At 34.9% G+C, this 25,914-nt stretch overlaps 2 protein-coding genes across 2 annotated transcripts in view; one reads left to right on the top strand and one right to left on the bottom strand.

Moving 5' to 3' along the window:
- LOC121368272 (protein MTO1 homolog, mitochondrial-like) overlaps positions 1–25,914 on the top strand; it is a 201,890-nt gene that overhangs the window by 85,559 nt on the left and 90,417 nt on the right. The gene's annotated exons all lie outside the window — the stretch shown is intronic.
- LOC121368273 (alpha-1A adrenergic receptor-like) overlaps positions 1,644–25,914 on the bottom strand; it is a 63,780-nt gene continuing 39,509 nt past the window's right edge. The window contains exon 2 of the mRNA XM_041492930.1: positions 1,644–6,528. Within this exon, the coding sequence (XP_041348864.1) occupies positions 5,171–6,475 (1,305 nt within the window). The 5' untranslated portion in view covers positions 6,476–6,528 and the 3' untranslated portion in view covers positions 1,644–5,170. The remainder of the gene's footprint in view (positions 6,529–25,914) is intronic.

Genomic DNA, 25,914 nt, shown 5'->3' with positions numbered 1-25,914 from the left:
TATTCTAGAAAAATATATTTTACATGCATTTTCAGAATACATAAATAAAGTTGTGGTGATCCCAATGTTTAGGACCATTAATTTTTGATCGTAATGAATCACCACATAATTTGAAGTTGTGCAAATGAATATAAACATGAAAAACAAAGTAGGGGGAAATGTGCTAGGTCCCCACATGTACCGTAAGGTATACATTTTCATTGTGGAAGCTAGCTGAAATTACGTAATGTGCACTTTATTGCCATCAGTTGGCTAGGACTTATGAATTCCTTTGCAGAATATCTAATATGATACTAGATACTAGACATAAATACACATGCTGTTATCTCAGAGATCAAGAAAATATTTATGATTGTTGATTTTTACAGTTATTTATGGAATTTTATTGAGAATATTTGAATTATTTTGTGACCATTTGCAAACGTTACAAGACTTGATTGGTTATGACACATGTAGCAGTTATCAAATGTGAATATTGCATGATGTATAAAACATTTTGCTACGTCTGCTGCTGTAAAACCAAATTTAATCAACATCGAGAATGCAGAGAGTTTTGAAACAGATCTGTGGCTATGAATGTAACAGAAAGCAGTTCAATCAATGTCGGTGTGATGTCACAGTGAGAATGCGTTGTATTCACCAGTTAATGTCGTATTGAACAGTGATGGGTGATCACTGAAACCTTTCTGGGAGTGGGAGCAGTGAGTTGAGCAATCTTCCGAAATTTCACTGGCTTAAATTCTAGGTTATTGTACTGCACAGTGAACTTCGTACATCTTGTTCTGACACAGTATTTCACACTCCCACCTTTACTCCACTCAATAAGTTTGTTAACAATACAAACACACTCAGTGAAATGTTACTGGACACATAAAAAACCAACATTTCGTCATCAAATGAAATTCATTAAAGACACTGACACCAGTTTGTGAGTTCTGTACATTTTCTGTTTACTGTAAGCTACATGTACATGTAGCCGATTGAACCTAGCCCAGTTGTAAAATGCTGACTTAATGGGCAGTCTGGGATCAATTGGGCTATTTCTCATTTTAGCCAGTGTACCACAACCGCTATATTAAATTTTAAAAAAATTTAAGCTACATATGTACAGGTATATGTTTTAGAACCACCTAGATGACCACAAATACATTAGATTTGTCAAACATTTTCATTTCAGCTGGAAGTCATAACTATAAATGTTTAATTTCATAGTAATAAAGTAAAAGTAATAAAGCTGTATTAGCTGAAGATATGTACACTAGCGTCAGTGCCTTTAAATGGTCAAGGATGTTATATGTGGCAAGTTTGTTGTGCTCTTGATAAGGAACATTATCTAACAAACAGGAAGTGACAAAATTTGTAAAACAAATAATGATCAAATTATTTGATAAATATAGGAGGTTTTTTTAATAGAGATTTCTGGAAATGTTTTTAACTTCAGTATAAACTCTGTAAAATAAAATGTATAGACAAAAACAATAAAAATAAAATAGATAATAATAATTTGCACAAAGCATATTGAAGAATCTGTAACATAATCGAATTAAAAAAAAACATGCTTAATGTTTATGCATATTTATATATAAAATATTTGTTTGAATTTTTGTAGAAACATTCAATTTTATTACCAATTATAATGAACTCCATTTCAGCAAGTGCAAGACAAAAATAGTTTTTGTTTAGTTTTAAAGAATTCTTTAAAATCTATTAACTTAAGGCAGTAGCTAGTGCAGCTATTTATTTCAACAAAACTTACATATACATGTAGTTGGGGGAGGGGTGGGTTCAGAAAAAACACGTATTTGGGAAATTAGTTTTTCTTGAAGATTCATTAATTTTTTAATACTCAGATCATTAAATGGTATCTGTAATCATTTTAATTATAGTATAAGTCACAGATATACAGTTAGATAAAACAGTGTCAAGAGCAAGTGGCTACATGTATAATAATATTTAGACTAAGAGAGTAAAACACTGGAAATTGAAATAAAATACCAGATGTTTTACTAATTGATCTGGTAGACACAAAGTTAACTTATGATATGGAGCGATGAAATGATTGAAGTGCAAAACATACAGAAATTCAAACTCCTAATGCTAGACATTACATGTTTATGAATGACCAAAAAAAAATTAAAATAATAATTAATTAAAAAATTTACGAAATAACAAAACACAACAAAACATTTATGTAAGTTTTAAACATAATATCACTCCAAAATATAAAAATTAAAGCCTTATTAAAGATTATGAAATCAAATTTTAAGGTGTTTTGGTGTACACAATACATTCCAATAACAGGTTGGTTCAATGAATTTCCGTCATAAAGAACATTGCTTTATGCATATGTATCAGATTGCAGGAAAAAACTCGACACAAAGGAAAATACCGGGTAGTTGTTTCCTGCTAATCTATGTCCACAGCTTTAAGATATTGCCCTTAATTCATCTCTCTAGCGATCTTTCACACTGATCTGTATTAAACCGATTTAGTCACAGATGATATGTCATGCTTGTTTTTACATTACCTAATGTTAATGAATCACTGTTAATTCCCCCGGCTGTAGATTATCCAAAATGGTAAAGTTTTGTAGGACAATGAACAGAATTTAAAATTGAGTTTGTGACAAAACTGAATCTTGTAATCTAAATAGATGTGAATTATCAAAGAACTATTGTTTGTGACAATGCAAGAATTTACAGTGTGTTTTGTTTTGTAGCAGCCTCCTGTAATTTTTGTTGTTTTTGTTTTGTGTTGTTGTTTGTTTTGTTTTTTGGTTTTCTTGAGGCTGCAGTCACCATGTCTATACTTGCATATTATGAACTGTAAAGGGGGAAAAGGAAAACACACCGATCAGCTACAGACTAATACCGTCTATTCTGCTGTTTACGTTAGCTGGTAATCTGGGGCTTAAAAAATCTACTTGCTAGATTGTGCTACAAGTACATGTAAAATTACATGTTTTACAGTAATATTTATTTGTCGCATTTGTTCATTGAAACTTTCAGATTACCATGAAAACATTGTGTACTAAACAATAAAAAGTTGTTCCTACTATGCCTGTATTTGCCAAAAAATATGGAGCACTGCAGGTTGCATTATAGTATTATACCAGCTGATTGGAAATAATTTGTGACATTGATTATTTGTGCAAATACTATTAATATCCATTGCCATAAATGAATACACTTTTATTGAGTATACATTTGCTATGCAGTATACACTACAAGTTGAAACCAGTACAAGGTACTCAAACACGATTTCAACAAAAGTTCTGATTGATAATAAAAAGATTCATCAAATATGTTTAAAAAACTATGTCAGTTGTAAATTAAAGTTGTAGATTTTTTGTAAATATGTAGTAAACAAACTACTATAGTACTAGAATTTTTAGACAATATAACTTATACCTTCTGTTCTGTTCAGCTCTAAAGATCATTGATCAATTTAATTCATAATGAGCAAATATAACAAATTAAATATTATCTTTAAAGCTGTATTTTCAATTGGCTTTCTTATGCAGGCATTTTATTATTAGATTACTAGTATCTCACATTTAAGTATATAACAAGAACCTTTAATTGGTCGACATTAGAGAAAATGTTTAGTATATACTGATGTCCAAAAGAAACTTCATATACATAAAATTTGAATAATTTGATAAAAATTGTTGCAAATTGAAAAACACCTTACAAAGGAAGTGCATTGTTACGTTTAGATATTGAACTTCATAATAGTTTCTTATCCCACTATACCTTTTCTTTTCTTTTTTTCTGTAATACAGTTTTAAGCCTTGTAAAGTTTCTTTTGGATGTCAGTATAGCTTGTATTGGTTGGATCTGCATTTTTCTCACTTGCATGTACAAAGACACAACATTTTAGTCAAATATAAAAAGTGCAGTTGAGTGGTAAATGTTAATACAAACATCTACCTATGACTGGTTATCTTGAACTAAACAGCCTAGTGTTTACAAAGTACAAGGGTATGAAATGTTGTCACATCTGAACGAAAAGGAAAGGAATGTTTGTTTTAACAACACCTCAGCACATTTTAAAATACAACTATTTGATATCTATCATATTGCAACACTTGGTCTCCACAGGGAGAAAGGAAACCTGCTGTACCTCATGGACTACTCCTACAAAATGACAGCAAGGCATTTTTATATGCACTTTCCAACAGACAGAACAGCACATACCTTTGACTTACCAAATGATAGGGTACTGGTAGGGAAGGGGTCAACTGCGGGTGATCATTTCTACAACCAATCATACTTTAGGCGAGTATTCTACCAATTACCTACATCTCGTCATCTCATTATATCTTTGAAATGTAAATTACATTTTTCACATATTAGCTTTTGTCCTGTTCTCTTTCACCATCTTGTGAAATAATTTTATTTTCTTCAATTTGCATGTGTTAGTACATATATACTCATATTGTTGTGCGTATTTAGCTGTTTTTACTCTTAATTCAGGCATCCATTGGTTTGGAATTACACATAGTATACTGGCTGTAGTGTCTGTGAATTTTCTGTGCTGTTTACACTTTAATTAAGTTTTTATTATTGCACACAGCACTTCACAACTGGAATTAATATGGCATTCTGACTTTCTTGGTTTACCTTCCAAAGTGGTCATTTCTTTAAATCAGGATTTAAGACAGTAATTCTATCATCATGGAAAACACTTTATATCTTAATTTATCTTGTAAGTGTGAATTACACTAAGAAAAATGTGTTATAGGTGTAGATTTTTTAATAGGAAAAAACATAGAATGATATGAATATATTCTTTAAATTTATTGTAGATTTACAGATAAATCATATTTCTTTTTCTGCGATTTCTGATAGATCACAAATATATTTCTCATTTTAAAACCTGTTGGACTACAAATTGAATATCTATTTATAAATCTTGTAGATCACAAACAGATTCCACTCCAAATCCTGATAGACCACAGATAAATTCTGAATTCTAATAATCCATAAATGAATGTCTCACGCTAAATCGAGGTGGACTAGAAAAACACATTCCACAGTAAATATTGATGACTTCAGTATACATTGTTGGTAAATCTTCATAAACCACAGATTTGTAATTGTAACTCCTGATAAATTACAAATAGAATGCTCTCTGTAATTCCTGAATTTGACACTGTATATTATGTTTAACACTGTACCTCAAGAGGCAGACCTTTCTCATCTAAAATTTCATCTTGATTATCATTACCCATTGACATTGCAACTGGACTTAGAGAGGACTGGTGGCCTTGTTGACTTGCAGAAAGTGTTGGGTTTCCTACGTAACTCTCATCACCATGGTGACAGTGTCTACAAGGAACGTAATCCATTCCAGGATCCATTGTCATAGCTGATGTGGAAGATGCTGGCTGCCGGTGGCGTGACATGAGGTACGCGATGGTGTCCCGGTTGTATTTTTTGTATCGATCACAGTAAACAGAACTAGCTAACAGATCGAGATTTCGGTCAAACAAGATGTACAGCATTGGCTCAATGCTTCCTTGAGACCAGGCAATAAAACTGAAAGCCTGGTACACTTTTGGTGACACCTTAAAATTAACATCTATGATCAGAAGTAGGAACAGCGGGTACCAGCAAATAATAAACTCGATAACTGTCATCACAAAGATTTTTGCTCGATGCTTTGAATCTTCTATGAGAGCACGGATACTACTTGTTGACTGTTTTCTGTGTGGATCATCCATGATCGTTATGGATGTCCGGACTAGCATGGACACTCTGTTGGGCTGATTCATTTGAATCTCTTTGTAAAACTTACACAGGAAATGAGAGGCACCGATGAAGGTCAAGGTGATGATCATGATCCACATGATGTTGGCAATATATCCCATGGCCTCACCTAGTATAAAGGCACAGCTTCCGATGTCAGAATTAAACTCAAAGTAGCCACCAATCAGTGTCGGCCCTAGGTGAACAATCGTGCTCGTCACATACACAGTTAATATTCCAAACAAAACACAACACACACTGCCTCGTGAATTGCCTCCAATGTTGGTCTCACCAAAGGTGTACGCCTCTGTACATATCATCGCCATCAGGTTGAAAGACGATGCAGTGATGATGATGATGTAGCTTGATCCTTGGAAAGAGCAGTCACCGACGTCAGTCGAGTGAGTTAGGTTGTATCCAAATGGAATGCAGTACACTGACTTGAGGAAGTTCAAAAAGCAGCAATGGATGAGGAATGCACTGGTCATCTTGCGGAGTGTTCTCCGCACCAGTATGGTGATGACCACCACCAAGTTGAGCACCATTCCCACAGTCCCTATGAAATAGAGATAGTATGCCTCCTGATGCTGAGTTTCTTGTGATGCCATGTTGGAAGTTTTCGACAAATTGAGTGCGGGTTGAAGAGGTGTAATATCATTCTCATCACTAGCTTCTACGACCACATTGAGAAGAGCCAGTACAAGAGTGTTTGGCGTCATCATAGTCCAGTCTTATCACATAGGATGCTGCCATCTTAAAGATTGTACATCAGAACCTGCAAATACAAGATCAAATATTCACATTCATTTCAACAAATATACTAAGCTATAAAAAGTGTTTTATGGTATCATCAATATATATTAGGAATAAAAATAATGTATTATGCTCGCCAAAGGCTGGCATAATACAATTAAGACAGAAACACACAAGGGTAATAATCTCTTTATCATATAGTCTCAAGCTTAATACAACATGTGTTTGTAAACTGTATATTCTATTTTAAATCTAGTCAGCCATTACGCGATATTCAAATGACATAAGAATATGTGATGTGGTGTCTTTTTTAATGGAAATGACGTAAAACTCGAATAACGTCATTTTGGATTTCTTTACATAAAAATAAACTATGTGCTTAACGTTTTTTGTTTTATGAATGCTGGACAGCTTTCAGTATAAAGTTGCTGTTGAAATGTTTTTATTTGATGACTATGAATGCATAATTCAGTTTAGGAGCGTCACCGTTGTACATTTCTTTAATAAACGTAGTGCCATGTCCTCGATTAATTTACATCTAATTTGCAAATTCTGAAAGTATATGATCTGAAAAATATCACATACAGTCGAACTTGGTTTAACGGTCACCTCTATATAATGGCCACCTGCCCATAACGGCCACCCTAAAATCCCCCCCCCCAACACATTTTTTTCTTTATTTGACCTCTATAGAATGGCCACCTGTCCATCGCAGCCAGCGGTCACTATTTGTCAGTAAAAATAAGGTCAGAACCTGCATTAGCAGCAAAAATATTATTTTTAAAAATTCAAATTCTTCCCACCACATTTGATCGTACAGCAATTTAGTTCCCAATAAATCCCATTGTTTTCTGCAATGCCGCCATTGTTGTGTTCACGTGACCAGAAAGTTTGGCGATTTGATCGACTCGACAAAACCCCCCAACTTATTGTGATGTTATCATATGATGTTGTTGTCGTAAACAAATATACGTTTACTAATACTAAGCATTATTTTAATCCTTTTGTTAATTTGGTAAATGTCAACAGCTGTTTGGTTCCAACAGTTGTATAATTTGCATTCAATAGTTCAGCTGGAATCGTTACTCAATAGCAAGGCAACTTCTCATTGGCTGTAGCCTATGAAAGCAGAATGTATTACGGTATCTGATTGTTGCGGTATTATCAAAGGCATTTATAAACAAGGTGCCTGAGTAGTCTCCACTGTCAATCATCATGATCGTTGTTCACAAGCAGTTTGCACCAAGCGGCAAACATTAATGAATTTAGTGAAGCCGGTATCATGGTAAGCTTGGGTAAATCGCAACCTTTGCGACGTAATCCCAATGCAAGTACCATACCAATGGATTAGCAGCAACAAAACTAATAATGAATTAAACATGTCATCTGAGTAATAAATCCCAATTAAACAAATGTAAATTTCAGTTTTGTGTTATTTATTTATGAACCAACTGTCAAACAAAATGCCACCAACAAATTGTAGAGTAGAAGTTACCAGGAAGTCGGAGAAAGATCGTTTAAGTGCTAGAAAGTATTGAGGTATTGGAATTAACAAAGGAAATCAAACTGTTATAACAGTTAATAATTAGATTTTATAGTGAAATATGTTAGGGTCTCGAATGAATAGTTTGGGACCTCTATATAAAGGCCACCTGTCCATAATGGCCACTTTCTTTTGGTCCCTTGAGTGGTTGTTATATACAAGTTCGACTGTACTTTGATTACACTGGGTATGCTAGCTATTATATGATAAAATTTGTTATTAATCCTTGCACATTATCAGCTGGTACGTATGTGCTTGTGGTAAATGTAACTAATATGTAATGATTTTAGAGAAGAAACACATGGTATTCGTATATCCTGCTTTCATAAAGCTTACTTGGATTTAATCACATAAGCTTTTGAGAGGTAAATATCATCGATCTCTCTCAGTGGACTCCATGAGTGTGAATCACTGGCTAGTGGGCAATTTTAGATAGTACTTTCACAATGAATGTTTTTCTGTAGTTTGTCACCAATATGTCTTTTAAAGAGACTGTCCTGCTTTTGTTGCCATTGTTAACATGTTTCCATCTAAACTACCCCTTTAACAACTAACATTACATATTAAATTCAGTGTATTGTTTAAAATATCAGTATCGGTTTATTCAATGTGTTTTTGGTATTTCTAATGTTTGTAGTACCCCAAACTTGTTCTTTTTTGTCCTAATATATATATTTTTTATATGTATGGAATTATTATGAGGTAAAATCCTGTTTGGGCTTCCAAAAACATAAGGAAGACAAGAAAAGCATAAAATATACAAACACTAATATTTTAAACACGAAAATGCAAGTAATATGCAAGTTTAGTTGTTATAAAGCTCTGTTAGTGGGAAACATATTACAATTAATGCAGCAAACTAAGAAAAAGCCCTTTAATGTCGTATAAACAGGTTGTGGTCAAAAGGTCTTGACTTGTATTTATTTCTTACTGACTGCTGGTTGTATTTATGACTCAGTGTAAGGTGATTTGATGATCTCACTTGTTTGACACAGAAATTTACATCTCTGAAAAATCAATCTGTTTGGAATGCCTCACAGCTGTTACCGAGTACCTGTGGGTTAATGAACTTGAACATCGTATACGCTACATTGCCGTTTCCTTTGGCTAATGAAGACTTGAATGATTTTAAATTTAGATGTTATATAACATACCAGTGTATGTTTGTGAGTGTTGACACTGAAGACTTGAAAGATTTTAAATTTAGATGTTATATAACAGACCAGTATGTTTGTGAGTGTTCATACCGAAGACTTTCTGTCCTATTGTCCATTATATTATATACAGTGTAGATAGCAATATCGTAACTTTACTAAACTATTGCAACTATAATTTAAATATTTCACCATTTTATCACTCAAACTTAAGTGTTTAAAAAAACATTATTCAAAAGATGTAAAAATTTCATTATTAAAACATGTCTTGAGATAAAGAAGAAGTTTGTTTTGTTTAACGACACCACTAGAGCACAAACAATGAATCATTGGCTATTGGATGTCAAACATTTAGTAATTCTGACATGTAGTCACCAGAGGAAACCTGCTATATTTTTTCCTAATGTAGCAAGGGATCTTTTATGTGCACAATCCCACAGACAGGAAAGCACATACCATGGCCTTTGGTATACCAGTCGTGGTGCACTGGCTGAAACGAGAAATAGCCCAATGCGCCCACTGACAGGGATTGATCCCAGATCGACCATACATCAAGCGAGCGATTTAACACTGGGCTGTCCCGTCCTGTTTTGAGATAATACCCCTTTTAACCACTAACATTAACAATAACAGTGTCATTTCACACTGATCCTAAATAATACATTTCAAAATAATTAACTATAATTACGTTCTTTACCTTTTTATCTTTCTGGATTTGTCCTGTTTTAATAACTTAAATTTAACAATATCAACATCTATATCATGCTGAAACATGCATTTTGCTTAATGTACCAGGAAAGGCCTTATTAATATAAGCTGTTCACAGAAATCAAATAATTTTTAAACCCAGTTTGATCAGTATACCTTTTTTTTGAAAGTTAAATCCATTCATTCATTTGTTTCAACTTATTTCCATGCTTCTATCTAATTAAGGTTCAAGCATGCTGTCCTGGGCACACACCTCAGCTATCTGGGCTGTCTGTCCAGTGAGAGAGAAGAGGGTGTAGTGGTCTTACACCTACCCAAGGAGTCGTTAAAACTTGCTCTGGGTGGGAGCCCATATCGGGCTGCGAACCCTGTACCTACATGTACCAGCCTTATGTCTGATGGCTTAACTACGACACCACCAAGGCCAGTGAAGTTAAGTCCACTGGGTTTATTCTTATCTGTATAGTCTCAGTGTCACTTGAGTGTACTTGGTAACAGAGTTAATCTGGTTATAGTGTTAACCTGTACAGTCTAGATGTCACTTGAGTTTACTTGGTAACAGAGTTAATCTGGTTATAGTGTTAACCTGTACAGTCTAGATGTCACTTGAGTTTACTTGGTAACAGAGTTAACCTGGTTATAGTGTTAACCTGTATAGTCTAGATGTCACTTGAGTTTAAACAGAGTTAATCTGGTTATAGTGTTAACTGTACAGTCTAGATGTCACTTGAGTTTACTTGGTAACAGAGTTAATCTGGTTATAGTGTTAACATGTACAGTCTAGATGTCACTTGAGTGTACTTGGTAACAGAGTTAATCTGGTTATAGTGTTAACATGTACAGTCTAGATTTCACTTGAGTTTACTTGGTAACAGAGTTAATCTGGTTATAGTGTTAACCTGTACAGTCTAGATGTCACTTGAGTTTACTTGGTAACAGAGTTAATCTGGTTATAGTGTTAACCTGTACAGTCTAGATGTCACTTGAGTTTACTTGGTAACAGAGTTAATCTGGTTATAGTGTTAACCTGTACAGTCTAGATGTCACTTGAGTTTACTTGGTAACAGAGTTAATCTGGTTATAGTGTTAACCTGTACAGTCTAGATGTCACTTGAGTTTACTTGGTAACAGAGTTAATCTGGTTATAGTGTTAACCTGTATAGTCTAGATGTCACTTGAGTTTACTTGGTAACAGAGTTAATCTGGTTATAGTGTTAACATGTACAGTCTAGATGTCACTTGAGTGTACTTGGTAACAGAGTTAATCTGGTTATAGTGTTAACCTGTACAGTCTAGATGTCACTTGAGTTTACTTGGTAACAGAGTTAATCTGGTTATAGTGTTATAGTCTAGATTCAAGTTTACTGGTAACAGAGTCTAGATGGTTATAGTCACTTGTCTAGATGTCACTTGGTAACTTGAACAGAGTTAATCTGGTTATAGTGTTAACATGTACAGTCTAGATGTCACTTGAGTTTACTTGGTAACAGAGTTAATCTGGTTATAGTGTTAACCTGTACAGTGTAGATGTCACTTGAGTTTACTTGGTAACAGAGTTAATCTGGTTATAGTGTTAACCTGTACAGTCTAGATGTCACTTGAGTTTACTTGGTAACAGAGTTAATCTGGTTATAGTGTTAACCTGTACAGTCTAGATGTCACTTGAGTTTACTTGGTAACAGAGTTAATCTGGTTATAGTGTTAACATGTACAGTCTAGATGTCACTTGAGTTTACTTGGTAACAGAGTTAATCTGGTTATAGTGTTAACCTGTATAGTGTAGATGTCACTTGAGTTTACTTGGTAACAGAGTTAATCTGGTTATAGTGTTAACCTGTACAGTCTAGATGTCACTTGAGTTTACTTGGTAACAGAGTTAATCTGGTTATAGTGTTAACCTGTACAGTCTAGATGTCACTTGAGTTTACTTGGTAACAGAGTTAATCTGGTTATAGTGTTAACCTGTATAGTCTAGATGTCACTTGAGTGTACTTGGTAACAGAGTTAATCTGGTTATAGTGTTAACCTGTATAGTCTAGATGTCACTTGAGTGTACTTGGTAACAGAGTTAATCTGGTTATAGGGTTAACCTGTACAGTCTAGATGTGTACTTGGGAACAGAGTTAATCTGATTATAGTGTTAACCTGTATAGTCTAGATGTCACTTGAGTTTACTTGGTAACAGAGTTAATCTGGTTATAGTGTTAACATGTATAGTGTAGATGTCACTTGAGTGTACTTGGGAACAGAGTTAATCTGGTTATAGTGTTAACCTGTATAGTCTAGATGTAACTTGGTAACAGAGTTAATCTGGTTATAGTGTTAACCTGTATAGTCTAGATGTAACTTGGTAACAGAGTTAATCTGGTTATAGTGTTAACCTGTATAGTGTAGATGTCACTTGAGTGTACTTGGTAACAGAGTTAATCTGGTTATAACTTATAGTGTTAATCTGATATTATCATTATTAACATGCATCTATTATCCTATCCACCTGGATGTGAGCTGTTTAATCAATGTATTCTCTCGATATTATCTTTATCTTTTATAACGATGTTAAATTATTTATGTTCTCAACATTAACATTGTCAGATGGTTGTATGTATGTCAAGTTGATGCATGTTACAAGAAATTAAATCTATCTATCTTTTATTAACTGTGGATAAATACCTTTAATAATTGGTTTTGGTGTGCAATAATGAATGGTTTATTTGAATTCTTGCATTAAACTGATTGTTTTCACATTGTCAGTAGTGAAGTTATTTAGAATTATCTGTATTTGTATTGGTCGTTGAGAAAATGAACTTCTAATCTGTAGTTGAATAGCAGACTATATGGATTGGTTACATTTGAATAAACCATCAGATGTTGTGACAAGGAATTAATTTGTGTTCCTGTGTATCTTAATGCCTCCGACTTTGTGGACTTATGGACTGGGGCATGCTAGTCACACAAAGATTTCACATCTGTTTGGCTATATTGATTGACAGACTTGAATGTCCTGGAACAAGATACTGTTTTACTCTGGCTTTCCTTAGCTAAAATCCGTCTGCAGTAGACAAATTGCACAATATTTGTCCACAGTGAGGCATGTGCACCAGTCGAGAGAAAGAAAGAAGAGCTATCAAAGAGGAGAAGCAAAAGATCATTGCATTTGAAAGGGTGAAAAGTAAACACTGTAATGGCTGTGCATGCTGCCTGGGAACACGATGTGCAAACAAAAGTTGTGCTTTCTAAATGTATGCCATTCTTCCATCTTGGCTTATGGGCAACTGGGAACTTTTCCAACTCACTACCTTTTTTTTTCCTTCTTTATTTCAAATGGCACGTTTCTGCTAGAATTTCTGTAGGCCCTATATTGATTACCTGTTGCAAAAAGCTGATACAGATATATTTAAATACTGTTTTAAACTTGTGGCAGTTTGCTGCTCAAAAAAAAACATTTGTTGTAAATTTTGTAACTTTAGTGGGTGTCTGGTTTAGAGAGGTTCTGTTCGGTACAGTTTAAAAAGGGATCAGAAAACAATGTCTGATTTTAAGGGATTTCAGGTAAACTGAGGGTCCAGTTTTGTAAGGTTTCACTGTGTATGTGTGTCTGTCTGTGTCTGTCTGTGTATGTGTGTGTGTCTGTGTATGTGTATGTGTATGTGTGTCTGTGTATGTGTGTGTGTGTGTGTGTCTGTTTGTGTGTCTGTGTGTGTGTATGTGTGTGTCTCTGTGTGTGTATGTGTGTCTCTGTGTGTGTGTATGTCTGTCTGTGTGTGTGTGTGTGTGTGTGTAAAGAATTTATCAAACATACATAAAAACAGTAAAATAAATATCCTTATATGTCAAAAATATTTTATTTTTTTACATACAATGTTTGTTTTACACACACAAACACACACACACACACACACACACACACACACACACACACACATAGGTGCCATGTTTAATAACAAAATATATTTTTTTTAAATAATTTATGCCTTTTTAAGTCTTAACAATTTGATTAAGGCAGCTTTTTACATTATTTACCCATGCAAAGAATAATGAGTAATCTATTTTAGAAATCACAGCAGTGAACAATAATATTTTTTTGAAATTAACTTTAAGTTGACTATTCACTGCCAGTGGTTAGTTGTATTTTATTATCTGGTGATATTTTGGAAATCTCAGATCAACAGTTTATTAGTCCCCTTCTGGTCCAACCAGAGGGGTCTGTGGGTTTGATATCCATCCTTCTGGTTGTCTGTCTGTTTGTCTGTCTGTCCCACATAAGTTTTTTTTTTTAGATGTTTTCAGCCTTTTGACCATCCCACTCATTAAAATATTTGATGGAAATCAAGGGCTGTTTTAACCAGAATACATTTGATTTATTTATTTCATTTCAAGTTACTTTCATTCTTATATCCATTTACGGTTCAAGCACGCTGTCCTGAGCACACAAACCTCAGCTATATGGGCTGTCTGTCCAGGACAGTGAGTTAGTTGTTAGTGAGAGAGAAGATGGTGTTGTGGCCTTACACCTACCCATTGAGTCATTAAAACTCGCTCTGTGTTGGAGCCGGTACTGGGCTGCGAACCCTGTACTGGGCTGCGAACCCTGTACCTACCAGCCTTATGTCCGATGGCTTAACCACGACACTACCGAGGCCAGTAAGCTATCTGAAGTGTCTGCATGGTGAACAATAACCACAAGCCCTGATTGTACTTCACCTCAATACCCAGCATTGGGATTGATTATTTGATGAATGTTTCCACTATAAGACAGTTGGTGCTATTTACCTTACCAGTAATCAGGATTATGTCTGATAATCACCGCATATTACTTTAACAAATGACACTATCACTGTGTATTCTAGCAACATACTTTAATTAGCAATCTCTACATTCCACTGTCTACAACAAAGTGCTCCCGTAATGTTTTAGCTGTCGGTGAAAGTAAATCTGATTCAAACAGTTATTAAGATATTGATCATTCTTTGTTGTAGCTCTGTGATTTGTGCAAAAAAATTTTGGGGGGGAGGGGGGGGGGTTTGGGTTTTTTTTATTGTTTGTTTGTTATCTGATACAAAAGCTTATGCTTGATACAAAAGCTTCAGCTTTTGAAACAAATTGAGATGTTAACAAAACTTGCTTTTTTGAGAGAGAGAGAGAGAGAGAGAGAGAGAGAGAGAGAGAGAGAGAGAGAGACCACATAATAAACAATAATTGCAAGTATCTATTTAAAAGTAAAGTAAAGTTTGTTTTATTTAACGACGCCACTAGAGCACATTGATTTTGAATCTTATCATCGGCTATTGGACGTCAAACATATGGTCATTCTGACACTGTTTTTAGAGGAAACCCGCTGTCGCCACATAGGCTACTCTTCTTTATTACAGGCAGCAAGGGATCTTTTATTTGCGCTTCCCACAGGCAGGATAGCACAAACCATGGCCTTTGTTGAACCAGTTATGGATCACTGGTCGGTGCAAGTGGTTTACACCTACCCATTGAGCCTTGCGGAGCACTCACTCAGGGTTTGGAGTCGGTATTTGGATTAAAAATCCCATGCCTCGACTGGGATCCGAACCCAGTACCTACCAGCCTGTAGACCGATGGCCTGCCACGACGCCACCGAGGCCGGTCCAGTATCTATTTAAGCATATATTAGAAGTAAAATGGTGGGGAAAGGTTGAGGGTGAATTGGCAGACTTTTCTTTCATCCTTACTAACTGTAAAAATGGTACCCCAGTAGATATAAACACCAAAAATGAGCTCCTGCACCCATCTGTATTATAAAAGCAGTTCCATTTACCTTGATGTTTTCCTAATCGGCTGATATAATATAGAACAGTAACTTTTTTGTTACCATACTCAATTACTGGCTTCTTACTAGATTGTGTCTGCATTTGGTAATATGATCTACCCACAAGTGTTTTCATGACATCATGTAGCAGAGTGGTTGAATCTTTATTTCAGTTAGTCGGCTGTCCTTTGTAACTTCACACATTTAGCATGAATGAGGTATGCGAATTAGTTCAGACTGGCATTGTCATATTAAATGAGTTAGTACCATAAACCAGCTTCCTACAACCAGGTCAGACAACAAGATTATCACAAACTACCCAATAAACCCACGGCAATTAAACTTAATTTCATTTATAGGAAGCAAATTACCCACGGTGATCAGATGATCATAGAACTGGCCATTGTTGCCATTCTTTATCCATGAGAAGTTGCCAAGACAGTTTCAACAGCACGAGGTACCATTGATTTTTAGGTGCAGTTCTTCTAGTTGGGAACCAACATTGATAAGCACTATGTGTTATTGCATGTGTTGCTTGTATTCACTGTGTGTTTGTGATGAACACAAGTGTTTTTTTCACATCCTCTAACAGGGCATTCATGAATCCGGCAGATAATCATTGCAGTGATAATTACATGTCCATCAGTTAATAATAATATTTAAACATGTTTGCCAACTCACTCATCTGAAGATATACACACATGCTTTAGATTCTCTTAGTTATATATTACATGTCCATCAGTTAATAATCATATTTAAACATGTTTGCCAACTCACTCATCTGAAGATATACACACATGCTTTAGATTCTCTTAGTTATATATTTCTTGCCTAATTTCGTTATTCACATCTACATATCACTACCACGATTATGAAAATTATTTAAAACTTGTTAAATTAGTTTAAATTGTGGCATCTCTGTGTTCTTTCTTTGAAGAGACGTGATTTAGGTTATAACTATGTTATATCTGGCCATTTGTGGATCTTAAACAAATACTTTTTGACAGTAAAACCAGTATTAATGTCTGCAAATGCTCAAATACAACATCATTATTCTCATTCTATTTCAGTAAATGTTTTTTTCCCAAACAATTTTCGTTCTGCCTCCTCCTAAAATAAAGTGAAAGCTAATTAATAAATATTTTTCCTATGCATTGTTAGTTTTATAATTTGATTAATGACAGTCTACCTTTATTACCCATTTTACTTTATAGATGTAACTGGCATCATAAATTATTCTTGTTAGCATCATGTACATATTACATTATACATAAAACTCAGCCTTGGTGATGTGGTTAAACAATTGGACATAAGGCTGGTAGGTACAGGGTTCACAGCCAGTACTGGCTCCCATCCAGAGTGAGTTTTAATGGCTTAATGGGTAGGTGTAAGACCACTACACCCTCTTCGCTCAGATAGCTGAGGTGTGTGCCCAGGACAGCATACTTGAACCTTAATTGGATATAAGCACAAAAATAAGTTAAAGAAAGAGAAGATACAGAAACCCCTGTTAAACAGCATTTACGTCACACATTTTAGAGGCATGCACATTGAGCTTTTCAATTTAAAATTCCAAGACTGTCATTAATTTTAAGGAAAGAACATCCAGAAGTGGTGTAGCAATAGGTTTTTAGAATGTCTTCAGATATCCATAAGTTTATGCTGCAAATAAATTTGATCAGCCAATCGAATTTCATGTTATATGCAGACTGAATTAATATTTCATTTTGCTGTCCATTATGTTTATTCTGTAGCTAGTAAAGGTTAAAGTTTGTTTTTGTTTAATGACTGCACTAGAACACTGATTAATTAATCATCGGTTGTTGGATGTCAAACGTGGTAATTCTGATATGTAATCTTCAGAGAAAATGACTACATTTTTCCATTTGAATTTTTTTAACCCCACATCCTTTCAAGGTTTGGCACACACCTCAGCTATCTGGGCTGTCTGTCCAGGACAGTGAGTTAGTGGTTAGTGGTTAATGAGAGAGAAGAGGGTGTAGTGGTCTTACACCTGCCCATTCAGTTGTTAAAACTTGCTGTGGGTGGGAACCGGTACCGGGCGGCAAACCCAGTACCTACCAGCCTTGTGTCCTATGGCTTAACTATGACACCACTGAGGCCGGTCATTTGAACATTAACAACGAGGGATCTTTTATATGCACTTTACCCACAGACAGAATAACACTGCCAGTCATAGTGTGGGAAAATACCTAATTAGAGAATGGGTCTGGCAAGGTGGTTTGATCCTATGAACCAAGCAGCTCTGGCAAATGCTCTGATAGACCTAGTGTATATTTCAGGTTTCTCACTTCATCAACACTAAACTCAAAGTGTCCTCAAACGGTATTATTGTACGTACATGTATAATAAATATGTTACATTGTAATTGCATCAATAATGAGATACCTTTTTTCCTCTCTATTTTTTTTTTCTTTCTTTTTTTATTTTTTATTATACAATGGTCTTTGCTAACTGCTTGTATCTGTGGAAAATCTATATCATGACTTGTAAGAGCAGTGCACCAACTCATTAGCAAAGCAACAGCATTCCCACATCCATGATGTAACACAAAACCAGGAAAAACTATTAAATTAGTCCTGCTACAGAGGACAAAATTACAGTAACAAAATTATTTCTGACTTTTATTTTCACCAAGGCAGCTTGAAAAAATGGGTTCTGGCTATAAACAAGTGTTATTCAATAATTTCTGTAAGATGTTTATGATGTCTTTAGTTTATTGTGAAAGTAATGGTTTCCATCAACATTGGAGAGTGGCAGTGATGGATGTCATTTACAGATTTATATCAACAGTTGGTTGAGCAGACTTTGTTTTACTACAGGGACACACTAAAAACATGACTCTTTCTAATCTCACTTGAGGATATCATGTAATATAAGGAACTATCATTCAAGAGTTTGCCCAGTTTTACCCCAAAATGCTGGATGGTATTTCGTCACTGAATGGTTATTAACAGTGAAATAATTGATCTAATTTAAGAACTTTATACTTTCAGCTCAGAATTAATATTTGATGACATTCTGTGGACACTGAATATTGGCTTCAGTTCCATTTAATTAAAACTTCTCACCAAATTGTTTCAGAATAATGTGAATTCTAACGGCTTGAAATGAGAGTATATAATAGTCACCAACTAAACAGCATTACTTGAGTTTTAACATTAGCTTTTGTGGTGTTTGAGTTTTCAGGGTTGGTGCCAGAAACCTAACAAATGAAACTGTTTGTGATGCATGTCTGCTGTATCTGCAGCAATGTCACAAATATAAGTTGACAGGCAGCAGTCATTACTTAATAACAACATGAAAAACTGCAGTCAGAACCAGTAACATGTAAAAAAAAGACCTGAACACAACATAAAAAGGCTAAGTCGGGTGACACGTTTTACCACAGAATCAATGACCGTATTATATGCCAATGACCTTATACTAATATAAATGGACAACTTATCAAGGAATGAATTGAAGTGGCAGGGAACTTTAATGAATTTGTACCATTCGTCTGTTAGAATTACTTGCTTTTGTAAATCAGTGGAAATATACCATTGTTTAATATAACCCAGTATACGGAATTACTTATGACTTATTGCAAAAATAAACACTTGAAAAGAAACCTTCAATTCACATAATTTTTGTCTTGCCCTTATGAAGTAAAAAGGCAAGCTGTTCGAAACTCTAGTGGTATATGAGCATGTAAAAATTGTTCGCACTGTACATGTATGTAGGTGTTACTTTTCCGATGGCAGCTGAAATGGTGATGACAGCATTAACTTTTCCATTACAGTTTTGCATTTAGATTCATTTCTCACAAACTGTACATTCTAGATCAATGAAACTTGGATGTTTTTCACAATGCATGTGAAAAGAATAAAAAATTAATTAAAATTCTAATTAAAATATATTTGCTTTTTGTTCAACATTAAAGTTTTGAGATTAACTCCATTTTTCTACAACCTATACATTTTAGATCAATAAAACTTGTTTTATAGTTGCATCTATGGGTGTTCATCACAGTGTATGTGAAAAGAATTAAAAATTAATTAATTAAATCTTTTTAATTAAAATATTTTTTGCATTTAGTTTTACGTTTAGCTCTGTTTCTCACAAACTGTGAGTCCTAGCTAGATCAATGAAACTTGTTTTATAGGTGTTCATCACAATGCATGTGAAAAGAATTAAACATTAATAAAATAAACATTTTTAGTTAAAATATATTTGATATTTGCACAAAGTTAAAGTTTTCAGTTTAGCTTCATTTCACAAACTACAAGTACTAGATCAATGAAATGTGGTTTATGGTTGCACCTAATATGTTCATCACAATTTTTTTTTTTTTTAATTAAGATACTTTTGCGATTAGCTCAATGTTAAAATTTTGCATTTATCTCTATTGCTCATGAACTATAACTTATGGTTGCATTTATGGATGTTCATGAATTTTACATCACATTTTAAAAAATAAAATTACTTAAACATTTGATTTTAAAAATGTCTCTCTAACATGCATTCAGATGTACATCCATAGGAGCAACTATGAGTGACAGCAAATTGGTTTATGTCAGGCGAGACATTGAATTCCAGGAAAGTCTTGTACTATATAAATTTGCAAAATATATCTATTTCAATTCTGACCTTTTAACACCTATAGTGATGTTTAGAACAGATGAATGAGTCTGGTGATAATTAAGTACGTGCTGTTCACGAAGTCTATATAATAATATTAAATGTTACCTTGAGTACTTGAAGAAGTGTGTAAATAAAACAAGATGTTTTCTCAATTACTGTTCCCTTTTGACTTTTACTGCTCCTGCATGCTCTGCTCTATTATCAAGTGAGTTAATCAAACCTGTATAGGTTCAAACATGTCCTTGTATTAACTCTCAGAGCTTAGCACACCGTTTTCTCTCTGTATGAGATTAGTGTGTTCCAGCCCACAGGTCCTCATGCATGAAGGGCTATACAGCACTGAGTATTATCAACAACAAACAGTTGTTTTGCCACACCGACCAGCTCCATTGTGGCAGTGTTTTGGCAGAGTTTGTATTTGGCATGGTTTCTGTGCGAGTCTGCTACCATCAGCCATGATGGATCAGGATAATTCTGCCTGTACTGCTTTCTTAACACATTGCGTCTGCGTATAGTTTTGCCATCTCAGGCCACTCTCTCACAAACCTAACTTGCTGGCAAACTTACCCAAATCCTTATTATGGGGTATTAAAGTGATGTGGTAAATACTTTCATTGATCCATTCCAAGAGGTAATAATTATGTCTAGAGAAAATCAAACATCTTTTTTTCTTTTAAAGTACATTTGAAAATGAGGGATTTTCTCACTAAGTTAAAAACAATTATACAGTAGCATTCTTGTGATTTAACAGAAAATGAGGTTATAATTAATAAGGTTCAAAAGCTGTTAATTAAATTTGTGACCAATTACATATAGACTGAACAACAAGTTGCAAACAGTTTGAAAAGTTATAGTAAAATGTGTTAAAAACAAGTATTGACAATATAAAATAAACAGAAAATGGAAACACATGCTTTATTTTTTAAATGTTTTGGTTGATAAATATATTGATAAAGTTAATCAGGAACACTATAGTTGGATAAAAAAATAACAGATTGGGTGCAGTCAGTGGGAATAGATCCTTTGACCCATCATATCTCGGATATATAACCTCTGAACAGTGTAGTGACACTTTGTGAATGCTTGCAATGAAATCTGTTGAACCATTTAGCCACTCCCAAACTTCTGCAACAGATAACAACACTGAAACCACAAAACATTTCAAATTAAATGTTAAATTGGATGTATGGATGTTCACAATCGATAGTATTGTCTTTGGATTTTGAAAACTTTTTTTTTTATCAAACATATTTTAACCAGATGTTGATAGAGGACCAAATTTTACTCCCATTTTTCAACAATGTTGTTTAGATAGTTTTGAAGAACAAATAAGTTTACAGAATGAATGACTGAATGTTTAACAATGCCTTAGCACCAAAATACACATCGGCTATTGGGTGTCGTACAAGCACAAATATATATTTATTTTAAACATGAAGGATATTTCCAAGGAATTTACATGCTGAAGCTTTTTATATATAATTTGAAACTGTAGATGTACACAAACAAATTTTGATATAATCAAATATTTGTCCACTGAGGGTGATTGTTTGACACTGAACATGTCAGATACTCAACCATTGAAGAGTATCTGTTGAAAACAGGCAACAAACTAGAAGTATCAATTCCTGGTGGAATGGAAAGGTAAAAAGTCAATTTGTGTGTCCTTTGTTTTCAATGGGGGAAAAGGTCACTTGATATTTGTAATTGGTTTGATATGAATGAACTGCCATCTAGAATGCTGACCACAGAAGATTGTTGTCTGTAACTGTGTATTCACAGAACAACAAGCAGCTTAGAGCCTGACTAAATATTTACAGTTTCCCATGGTAAGCTGTTTTCCAGCTTTGTTATTTACTGTTCCCCATTTATCCTGCTATTTATTCTAAAGCAACAAACCACCCACACTATCACACACAAGTGAAGTCTGACTGATGGAATTTAAATTTGAGAGAGTTGTAGGTATAAATGATGTTGAATATTATATAATAAAAGTCTAATTATTTCATGACCCTGTAAGGTTCATACTTTTTTCATGTAATATACCAGGACATCTGGATCCATTATAAACACCAGGATGTCCAGAAGCAAATTGTATTTGCTAACATTAATAGTTCAAGCAAGATGTAAGTACATGTAATGTGTAATTTGATGGTTCAAAAGCTGTATTAGTTGACACTGGTCACTTAATAAGGGTCATACATGTGTATATATATATAACCAACACTGTATTGTAATTCTCATAAAATTACTCTAACAGAAAATATTCCTTCACAACTGACCAAGTGAAAGCATTTTTTGATTTCATAAGCACATACAAATACTTTTTCCAACCCAAATTTAACATTTAAAATATGTAGAATCAAGTAATTACTTAAGTTTATGATCATTATGTTCTCATATCAACCCATTTGAGGTTAGCCATTGCAGCCAGTGTTCAACAATTGGTATGTGCTAATCTGCATATAAAGATTCCTTCCTACATTCATTTCATTTTTCTTTATTATTGTGCAAGCTCTCCTTGGCACATATCTCAACTATCTGGTTTGTCTGTCCAGGGCAGAGGTTATGTTCGGTTGTTGGTGGTTAGTGAGAAAGAGGTCAACATACAACCCTGCAATTGCTCAAGGCAATCGGCATTGCTGTGGATACTGCCATGAAAATGTTCAATTCTCCATGGCACTGGTTTTTTCTGTGGACTATATTTGAATTTTTATTCCATGGTATGTTTTTTGCCATAGATATTTTCTTAATTGCAGGGGTTGGCATATTGCTCTTACACATTCCAGGTGAAGCATTAAAACTTGCTCCGAGTAGGAGCCAGTACTGGGATGTGAACCCAGTACCTACCAGCCATACGTCTGATAGCTTAACCACAACACCACTGAGACCGGTAGTCCTTGCAGCTAATCAGTAAGAAAAGCCTAATGGCCATGCTGAGTGGGTTTTAATTCAGTCTTGCTGGTATTACAACACTTGTTTGTGTGGCACGATCCATTTCCACTTTGTAAGAAATGAAAATACAAGACTTGTTGCTCGATGTTGTGTGGCTTGCTGCTAAGGAAAGTGATTAGTGAAATGAGTTGTTAAAATTCAGGAAGATATATCTCACTGGCACCAACTGTCTTGGTTCCTTATTTGATGAGAATAATATCACTCTGATTTCCATCAATGCCTTGTCTGTCCACAGCCAACATGTGTAGTGTACAATCATATACTTAGATAGCAGAATGTGCAGCTTGCTCTTTTTGTTTTGGCTTCTTGTATTTTGTCATAGCATACACATAATCCAGATCTGATCAAATTAGTGAGTATCATTTATCCTGCAATTACTGATAGTACTGACAGAACATCAATATTGTATAAGTGACAATAAATTGGTTAAATACAGAGGCACACACAGTGCATGGCATATGGGGGTAGGGTGGGTCACTTGGAGCTAAATACCATGGCTGTATTAAGAAGTTTGTTTTGTTTAACGACACAACTAGAGTACATTGATTTATTAATCATCGGCTATTGGATGTCAAACATTTGGTCATTTTGACACATAGTCAACAGAGGAAACCCGCTACATTTTTCCTAATGCAGCAAGGGATCTTTTAAATGCACTTTCCCACAGACAGGATAACACATACCAAAGCCTTTGATATACCAGTAGTGGGGCACTGGCAGGAACGAGAGATAGCTTAATGGGCCCATCGACAGGGATTGATTCTAGACCGACTGTGCATCAAGCGAGCGCTTTACCACTGCACTACGTCCTGCACCAAAGCAGTATTAAGCAAAGTGATTCAGACTTTGATATCAATATATGTTCACAGTTAACTTAAGACTTCAGTCCTTGCTATAGATACAGTTAGACTTACTAATATGACATCAGTATATGTTCACAGTTAAGACTTCAGTCCTTCTATAGATACACTTAGACTTATTAATATGACATCAATATATGTTCACAGTTAAGACTTCAGTCCTTGCTATAGATACAGTTAGACTTACTAATATGACATCAATATATGTTCACAGTTAAGTCTTCAGTCCTTGCTATAGATACAGTTAGACTTACTAATATGACATCAATATATGTTCACAGTTAAGACTTCAGTCCTTGCTATAGATACAGTTAGACTTACTAATATGACATCAATGTATGTTCACAGTTAAGACTTCAGTCTTTGCTATAAAAAAAAATTAAAAAAATAAAAATATGACATAAGTATATGTTCACAGTTAAGACTTCAATCCTTGCTGTTAGATACAGTTAAATAATAACCATTGAAATGTAATTTCATTTAATGTCATTGTTATTACAGTTAATCTCTACAAATCATATTTGAGTTCTGCACATGCAGTTTTGGGTTTTTTTTTAAGCAGTCAAAATACAACCTCTCACAGACTTACATAATAATGTTTAAAATTAGCAAAGTGAACCCCGCATGCTGCCCTGACAGTTCAGTTTCATCTCATGTGTCTTACTACAACCTAGCAATGTTAGTATGTGCACAGTAAGCAAAACATTTGTTTCATCCACCCATCTGTTATGAGCACTAAGCAAAACATCACGTTTATGTGGCTGTGTTTTTGTAGCATATGCTGAAACAATTTTCAGACTACAACTTGTCTGGCACTGCACTGCTACTGTAGTCCTGAATGAGGCTGACTATATCTCACTGACCACTGAATGAGGCTGTCTCACCGACCACCGAGTGAGGCTGTCTCACTGACCACTGAATTAAGCTGTCTGACTGACCACTGAATGAGGCTGTCTGACCACTGAGTGAGGCTGTCTCATTGACCCCTGAATGAGGCTGTCTGACTGACCACTGAATGAGGCTGTCTCACTGACCACTGAGTGAGGCTGACCACTGAGTGAGGCTGGCTCACTGACCACTGAGTGTGGCTGTCTCACTGACCACTGAATGAGGCTAACTATCTCACTGACCACTGAATGAGGCTGTCTCACTGACCACTGAATGAGGCTGTCTCACTGACCACTGAATTAAGCTGTCTCATTGACCCCTGTCTGCTCTCAGATCTGAGGTCATTGACACCGGTCTGTATGACTCCAGACACTGCCTGCAGCAAATGATGTAGATTTGTGGACACAGACTCTCCAGGAAAACCTCGCAGACTGACTCAATCATTCCTCAAACAAACACTGAAACCCTTATCATGTTCTACCTCATATCATTGCAATCTCAAAATCAGATTGTGTCTCAAGATTAATAACAACAGTTGATAACAATTATGGCATGACTAGCATGGCATCGGGTGTTTGTTGAAAAGGGTCTTTCTCTTCCAGGTCAATTAGCATCGATTGGGTATCTGAATATAAGGTCTTTTCATGATAATTCTTTGAAGTACATGTAGGCATGGTGTCACATGTGCTTTTGTAGTATTATAAAATACTTTGATTAAACAAAAATAATAGCACTTTAGATCTTCTTGTCTTAAACTAAGTCAGTTGGTCATCAAGTACCGAGCGATAATGCACAGATCATATCTAGAGATGGCAGCAGATACTGGTAACAGTGGTTGGTCAGAGATACTGGGTAAATAACCCAAATAGAAGTAGTTCAT

The sequence above is a fragment of the Gigantopelta aegis genome, chromosome 3, assembly GCF_016097555.1.
Source record: "Gigantopelta aegis isolate Gae_Host chromosome 3, Gae_host_genome, whole genome shotgun sequence".
NCBI classification, from domain to species: Eukaryota; Metazoa; Mollusca; class Gastropoda; order Neomphalida; family Peltospiridae; genus Gigantopelta; species Gigantopelta aegis.
Note: the sequence above shows the minus strand (reverse complement) of the source record. Positions and strands in the feature narration are given on the sequence as shown.